Source organism: Seriola dumerili, unplaced genomic scaffold (genome assembly GCF_002260705.1).
Source record: "Seriola dumerili isolate Sdu_G_001 unplaced genomic scaffold, Sdu_1.0 BDQW01000138.1, whole genome shotgun sequence".
In the NCBI taxonomy this organism is placed as follows: domain Eukaryota; kingdom Metazoa; phylum Chordata; class Actinopteri; order Carangiformes; family Carangidae; genus Seriola; species Seriola dumerili.
This window is the reverse complement of record NW_019174393.1, coordinates 9,897,213-9,905,602: the sequence shown is the minus strand read 5'-3', so window position 1 is coordinate 9,905,602 and position 8,390 is coordinate 9,897,213. Positions and strand designations below refer to the sequence as shown.

The 8,390-nt window shown below is 43.4% G+C and overlaps 1 protein-coding gene across 4 annotated transcripts in view; it reads left to right on the top strand.

Annotated features, from left to right (window-relative positions):
- The window catches only part of LOC111224565 (metabotropic glutamate receptor 8-like), a 236,060-nt gene that overhangs the window by 158,800 nt on the left and 68,870 nt on the right, over positions 1-8,390 (top strand). For all 4 annotated transcript variants that reach the window (XM_022749107.1, XM_022749106.1, XM_022749109.1 and 1 more), the window contains exons 4-6: positions 3,410-3,545; positions 4,004-4,158; positions 6,684-6,821. In XM_022749107.1, the coding sequence (XP_022604828.1) occupies positions 3,410-3,545; positions 4,004-4,158; positions 6,684-6,821 (429 nt within the window). The remainder of the gene's footprint in view (positions 1-3,409; positions 3,546-4,003; positions 4,159-6,683; positions 6,822-8,390) is intronic.

The following is an 8,390-nucleotide window of genomic DNA, read 5'->3' as shown; positions in this document are numbered from 1 at the left end:
TGTGTGTGTGTGTGTGTGTGTGTGTGTGTGTGCGTGTTGTGGTGGGTGACTGTGTATTACCTGGTCCCAAGGGCAGCACGCAGGAAGCTAAAATATCTCCTTGCTCACGCCGGTTCCAGTACAGGAGTATTTTTTGTTAAAAGGTTCCGGGGTTTTTTTTTCCAGCCCCGTGAAAACCTGTGAAAACAGGAGCAGGTTTCGTCTTCAGGGACCCCATTACAAGGCATCGTGAAATTATCCGAGCTTGATTAAACCTGCTGTGCTCTCAGACAAAACGATCCCGATAATCACAGCTGGAGAGACAAAAAACTAAATCCCATAAGGAATAATAAGTCTCTCCTTGCATTTTTCTTAATTTGAAAAAAGGGAACCGTTTGTGGTTGTGGTGCAGTTTTTTTTTTTTTTTTTTTTTTTTTTGGGGGGGGGGGTTCGGGGAGAAGTAAAACGGTTCTGTCCTTAACAATTGCGAGTTGAGGATGATCAAACAGCTTTTCACACTTTGATTCCTCTAAATGTAGCGGCTAATTCAGACTTTGTCCCGGCAATGGGGAACATTATTGATGCGTTTGGCTGCCAAATCATGTGTTTTCTACTCCTGTTTATACACATGACGAGGAATGTCTGTCTGATGTCAGCGGCCACTGCTTTCTCTCTTCTCTTTGGAAAAAGAGCTGGCGGCAGGGTAGTTATTTGATTTGGCCTGCAAAAAGCTTTCACACCATGTCAGGTACCTGAAATGCAGGTTTTCTAACCCACATCTTCACTAAAATCAATACCGGGGCTTGTAGTTCACAGGAGCACTTTTTCACATCTGACCAAACTTTTTTTTTTTCACACTAGGAGCTGTCTGCTCGTCCTCAACAACCAACAAAGAAACACTGGTCTCAACAAAAGCTTTGATATTTTTGTTTACAAGATTTGCGTCATCTGTTTCTCTTTCTTTAAGTTTTTTTTTTTTTTTGTTCTCAAACTTTGCAACACAAAAAAATCCTCTGGCCGGAATGTCGAGATGTTTTCGAGGCTTTTTTTTTGTAATAACGTCTCACTTTTCTAAAGCTCCTGTTTATTTAGCAACTGCTGCTTTTGACATTCTGTGAGTGATTTAGACAAAAATAAATAAATAAAATAGATGTTGATGTTTCCCCTGACTCAACCTCACAGCTTTCCTTTCAACAGAGCAGCGAAGGTGCGCTCTAATAACTCATGTTGGCTGTGATTGAGCCGCTTTTTTTGCTTCTTTTTTAGGCACCATCAAAGACGAGAGGTGTTTTAGGGGCTAGCGGTGATTTTCGGCCGAGACATTGACTGTCAGGTGTGTGTGTGTATGTGTGTGTGTGTGTGTGTGTTTGCTTGCGAGTGTGTACCCAGACACTCACACACAGACATAATTTGATAGTGTCTTTATCTGAGAAGTCTGCTGTCCGCGGGGACAGTTATTGATGATGTGTGTGAGGCTATGAAACAAACCATGATTTAATCACTTTTATACTGCTCCAAGGACAGTGGAGAGAGAATGCAAACATCAGCGCTTGTGCATGTGCGTGTGCGTGCGTGTGTGTGAGTGTACATACTGTACGCCTTGTTACCTCATGATTTGCTATCTGTGTGTACATATACAAAAGTGTATGTCAAGTTTGTGATTATCCTTGAGAAAGTATTCTGAACTTCCAAAGTATTTGTTTCCTGTGTGTGTGTGTGTGTGCGTGTGTGCACCCGTGTGTGCGTGCACGTGTGTATGCTTGTGAGGGGTAGACAAGGGTGCCTGTGAAGATTTTGTCACTTTAGCGATTATCCTTGAGAGGCTTTTAATATGAGGCTAATGAGTATTTGTTTTAGCAGTCATGCACACTGGTGTGTGTGTGTCTGCGTGGGTATAAATGCGCGTGTGTGTGTGTGTGTGTGAGAGAGAGAGTGTGAGCGTGAGTAAGGAGTGTGATGTAGTGAAAGCGACAGACTGTACAGATGTTCAATAAATGGGCTGGAACAGGCAGGGAGGAAAGGGGACATCATTCACAGTCCCTCACACACACACACACACACACACACACACACCCATGGATTGAAAAGTGACAATATGAAAATGTAGACACACACGTAAAACACATGGATACACACAGTTGGTCATACATCATGCACTGCTTAAAGATATTGCAGATAGTAATGTTGTAACAATGACATAATCCGACACACTTGCACACACACACACACACACACACACACACCTTTACAAACACACCTTTACAAACACAAAAGAGGGAGAGATGTATGCATTTATGTGGGTGCCCTTTTCTTTTTTTGTTGTTGTTCTGAAAGTCATTCAGAAACTATTTCAACCTCTTTTTTTTGTCCCCATATTTCCTGGGTTGAACAATAACGATTTCTGAGAGAGAGAGAGAGAGAGAGAGAGAGAGAGAGAGAGAGAGAGAGAGAGAGGTGACAAAAATCTTCCTATTTATCACATATTGGGAGTGAAATAACCAATATTGCTGTGACTGCGATTCCTTTCACCCACACCAATAGGAAATGAAGCGTGAGTGTGAAGTGGGTACAGAGGATATTTCCTGGCACTCACACTGTGCCCGCTGATGTGATTTTTGAATCATCATGTCGCCCCATTCATCTTTCCCCTCCCTTGCCTTTTTCGCTGTTTTCCCCCGTTGCAGTCGACACCTCCCTCCTCCACCTATCATTTCCTTTTCAGCATTGTCTCTAAGTGTCTTTTCCTTCCTGTCCTCCATTGCTGTTTCTCAACTCTTTTCGCCTCTTCTTTCCTCCCCACTATGTATCCGCCCCCCTCTTCCTCTTTTCGTTCCCTCCCTCCCTTTTCTGTGACTTACTTTTTGTGACATCATCCCTGCTCCTTTCTTCCTTTCTTTCTTTTCTTTCCCTTCACCAATGTTGCACCCTACTTCCTTTATACCTTGTCTCCTCTCACCAAACTCTGCAACTCTTTGTTTCACAATCTGTCTTATGTGCCATGAATGTTTAATGTGACATTTAATGCGGGTCTGTGATCCTCATATATTTGAATTATTGCCTTTCAAGCTTTTTTGGCTGTTGCTGTGTTGTTTTGTCAGTACTGTTTCATCTTGTGATATATCTTGGATATTCGGCGAGTTGGCTTTTGCTGCTCACGCCAACAATCCATTCATCCCCTTGTTCATCTAAAAGGACTAAGTCTGCTGGAAGTGTCAAACCACATTATCATCATCCACCGGAGGTCTTGACGTTAAGTGTTTGCAACAGTTTAGAACAGTTTTATGAACTGGGATTAGGCCAAATCAGGGAAAAGCGACTGAATATGAATGATGAATACAAAAAAAAAAACAACAAAAAAAAAACATGCAAATTAGTGCCAAAAAAAAGGATCAATTTTTACCCCATTTCTCTTTCTCCCTCTCTGTCTCAGGCGGTGTGTGCATTGCCCAGTCCTTGAAGATCCCTAGGGAGCCCAGGCCGGGGGAGTTTGACAAGATCATCAGACGCCTGCTGGAGACCTCCAACGCCAGGGCCATCATCATGTTTGCTAATGAGGACGACATACGGTACGTGCTGTGCACTTAAACAAGTGCCCCACCGCCACTGACCACAATTTTTTGTGCTGCCTGCAGTTTTACTTAGAGACACTTTCTGTGGCTTTTTGGAAGGAAAAAAAAAAAAGTTATAAAGCTATAACGACCAAATGACTCTAGCTACAAGACGGTAATAATATCATAGGTGTTATATGTCATATAATGAAAAAGCACTTCTGTTGAATTGCCGGGTAGTCAGTCGCAGCTGTTGCATTAAGTATTACTCCTCATTAAAGGTGTTTCCCTACATTTTACTGTCTAATCATTTAGATTAGATTTGGAGGAGCATCGAGGCGTTCACTGTCTTGCTCAAGGCGTCCTCAAAAAAGCTATTTAGCTACGTCGAGACTGAAGCACCCAACGATCATCACCCCTGATTCCTTGACTACATAAATATTTAAATTCTCCGCTTTTGTTTTTTCCTCAAACAGACGAATTCTGGATGCAGCTAAAAGGAACAACCAGACGGGTCACTTCCTGTGGGTGGGATCAGACAGCTGGGGGTCCAAAATCTCTCCCGTGATCGGCCAGGAGAGAGTGGCCGAGGGCGCCATCACAATTCTCCCCAAACGGGCCTCTGTGGATGGTAAGAGTGTGTGTAGAGACAGCCGACACCGGCGCTGACGTCACGATTGTTATGACGTCATTACGCATGCAGTGTCAGTAACGGGCAGTAAATTAGGGAAGAATTAAGAAGTTTTCATCTGCAGTGTAACTTGTTCCATGCACCAGGCTGTGTGATGAGTGAAAGGAAGCTGAAAGTGTGTGATTGTGTGCGTCGTGTTTGTGCTTAGAGTCTAATACATCACATTAAGGGGGAAGGGGGGAAAGGCCAGAAACAGAAAGTGAAATACACTCATGTTCTGTCACCCTTGATCCCAGCGGGCAACAAGTTTTTGCCATTAGGCCGGGGAGGATATCCTCATTTGCTCCCTGTCAGAGCTCGCTATTAGATAATTGACTCCTGGAGGGACACAAAAGGCGACGAGACATAAACTAGAAGCGAGGGAGAGAGAGCGAGCTTATGTAGAAGTTTAAACGAATCAAAGTCAGCTTTGGCTGGTCGACATGAGGGAACACGCTATGGGGTTTTTCAGAGCAGACAGAGAGGAGTTGCGAGCGAGATGGAACCAGTGGAGGATTAATGAAGAGTGCATACGCCGAATTATCAATTTATTAGGTGCACTTTACAGTCTGGTGCAATGTGATGCTGCAATAGATCCTGCCTTTGTGAAGCTCTAAGTGTTCAGCTTTTGTTGACAGTATCAGTAGTTAGTGTTCCTTTATAATGAGAGGTGTTTGGAATATTTTGTTCGATTACCCGATTGACATTCCTGAGGGGGGGGGTTATTATTCCGACTTTACTGCAGTTTAAAAATACACAATCCTTACCATTGAGGCTACTATCAGTTCAGTTTATGTTCATATTCCACAAATACTTATTCATTTAAAGGAATAGTTTGACATTCTGGTAAATACTGGAGTCAGGGGAGTCTTACATTAGCTGAGGAGAAAGACTGGAAACAGAGGGAAACAGCTAGCCTGGCTCTCTTTAAAAGAAAAAAAGAAAAAGAAACAAACAACAAAAAAATAAAACAGCAGTGAAGATGTCACTGCTCCCCGGGGGAGAAATAGTCACATGACACATGAATCTCTGTAAAACTGCACCTTCTCATTTTTACACTTCAGTTTTTGAATGGAATAAACAGACCAGACTACTAAGTAATCTTTAGAGGGCATTAGTGGTTTGTTTTGTTTTTTTACCTTTTGTAAATAGCCATGCTTCCCTGCTTCCAGTGTTTGTGCTGAGCTAAGCTAACCATCCTTTGGCTCCAGCTTCATACGCAGTATAGAGTTTTCCACAGAGGGTGGTATCAATCTGTTCATCTCTCAACAAGAAAGCAAATTAAGCACATTTCCCAAAGTGTCAAACTATTCCTTTAACTGAATAACTTTGGTGTCACCGAGGATCCAGTGTATATAATTGCCCGCTTGGGGGGGGGGGTGGTGGATACCTTTCTTACCTAATGCGAGGCACTTCCTGATATTTTTATTTTTACGAGCATCACATCTGTGATCACGGCGGGAATGCATGTGATCCCAGTTGACACATGCTACCTGGCGCGCCACGCAGGGTGTAAAACCCACCGTTCCCAGCAGGCTAACTTATCAATCGCGCTACACAGGTGCGCACAGCATCCGTTTCCCTGACAGCGGAGGAGATTAATCAAGGCAGCCCCTGTCAGCTTTTACAGCGAGTCAGGCGCGGCTCAGGCTGTCCAAGTCAGTCTGATAGTCCCCGAAGATTCCCCTCGTCCCTCCACGGGCTGTTTCCTCATGCACTGTGCTCCCCTGAACTGCAGTCCCAGTGGTGTTGGAAATGACACTTTCTTTTTAATAATGAAGAGTAAATGCTTCTTTTGCAGTCATCTTGGGGGTGTATCCGAGGTCCAAAGGAACAATAAATAACTCTCCCTTGTTTTCCAATAGCAAGTGCACCACTGATGATGTTGAGGTGGAAAAATAAAGCAATGCTGCCATAGAAGGAGTCTTCCCTGTTTTCCCCTGTTTTACTCTAATAAGAAACTAAGTAGTAAAGGTACAAGGTGTGTTTGTGTTTGTGTCATTTCTCTTTTCTTTCACCCATTTCTTCATCTCAGCTTCTGACAGGTACTCATGAGTGAAGTAAAAGCGCATTTCCCTGTTTCTCTTCACCTCTCGACTAATTAAATTGGACAAGTAGCCAGGTATTGTGAAAGCTTGGCTTACTCTCCTTGCCCTCGGCTTCAGTATTTGATTGGAGCTCCAAGACTGGATGTCTTCACCGAAATGGCTTTTTAGTCATGCTTTAGATCCATAGGCTATTCATAACATACGCCTTTGTGAGTCAAAATGTATTACACCACCATGAACGCCTCCATTTTTTAGTGCAGGGAACCTCAGTGGAAGGGAAGCCCCATCTGGGTGGTGTTGAAAACAGCTCTTATAATCAGAACGATGCTGTTTGAATCTTGTGTATGAACAAGGTAGATGTTCTCAGTACAGTTTTAAAAGAAGAAAAAAAAGGGAAAATAGTTTTTTAACGGTTACCCTCTGTGTCTTTTTTTACAGCGTTTGACCGGTATTTCCGCAGCCGCTCACTGTCCAACAACAGAAGAAATGTTTGGTTCGCTGAATTCTGGGAGGAAAACTTTAACTGTAAACTGGGGATGCACGGTAAACGACCCGGAAGCCTGAAAAAATGCACAGGTAAGACGTAACATCTTGACTTTACAGAATGAGTTTCTGTCCACCGTGATACTTCCACCATGTTGAGGAAAACAAAGAAACTTACATTTACATCACAACTGCAAAACTCTCGTGTCTGCTTTCCTTTTCTTTCTCTCTTTATATCCTACTTTAGCCCACTTATTTCTCCGCTGATCGTCTCATCTCCCCTGTGTAGCCTCTCTGACTCACTGAGTTCGCTGGTTAAAATAGAAACACTCTGTTAAAATTTTTATAATTCTCAATAATTTGTAGGTTATAGGTACATGTCTGGATAGGACGGCGTCTGGGTCTGGATCTGGACTGCAGTTCGCCTATTAGCGACCTCTGTCCTAGTTAGTCAGAAGAAGTGTTCTCCACAGATATTCTACAGGGGGTTGTAAGGTTTACCTTCCAACAAATTTGGCAGGTTGACGGTTGGTCTTCTTGATGCTTGATGCTTGCGTCTTGCTCAGGGTCATTCTTTTATTTTGCCTGATGCAAAACGAGGGCTAGACAAAATACTCATCAATGCTCAGACTCCATATAAAGCAACCCAAGAACTATCTGGGGTTCTTTTATCTCTCTCTGAGATTTCTCAACAGCTTCAGCTTTTCATACATTCATGGTCACCGGAGAAACTAGTTCACCGTAAAAGTGTTTCTGGGCTTTTCCTATTAGTCCAGCCCACAAGGATCTATGCAGATTTACCACATCACTGTGGATTGTCTAAGGCTTCATTGGAGCATCCTAGCTCGGAAGATTTGTCAACAGGGACAAGCGCAGGGGTTTAATTAGTGTATATATTGTGGAGTGCACTGCTGCCTCTAATAAGTACCCTTAAAGCACAGATCACACCAGCTGTTAGGCTCCAATGAGCAATGCAACTCAACAAGAATTGTTTGTGTACGCAAAGCTAAAAGAGAAATTAAATAATTGTTGGAGTCCGTGTTTGTAAATACTGTAATTTAGTCTCCTGCTTGTGTGCGTGTTAGAATACGTGTCGGATTTGTGCTCTAATAGGCACCTCTTGCTGTCGTGTGTGTGTGCATGCTATTTGGTTTGACCCTCATTTCGCTGTCATGTCAAAATTCCTGCAGCTTGTTATTTTACACCAGGCCAACCACTGCAACTGATTTGTAACCTGTGCGTGTTTAGTTCCTCGTGTGCGTGTGTGTGTGTGTGTGTGTGTGTGTGTGTGCGTGTGTGTGTGTGTGTGTGTGTGTGTGTGTGTGTGTGTGTGTGTGTGTGTGTGTGTGTGCGTGCGTGCGTGCGTGCGTGCGTGCGTGCGTGTGTGCGTGTGTGCGTGTGTGTGTGTGTGACCCGAGATAGGGCTGTGTGTGTAGTTTCACAGTGCCTATACCGGCAACAAGTGTCACACTTAGAGCAGAGTTAGCGAATGCCATTGGACGCTACATGTACGTATGTTTGTGATCACATACCTAAAACATTTCCCATGTAGGTTCCGTGTGACCGAATGCTGCTGTGATAGAGTCTGTATGTTTATGTGCGTGTGTGTCACAGTGAGTATTCCCCGGCTGATGTCCACCATTAGTTCACATAATTAGGTTT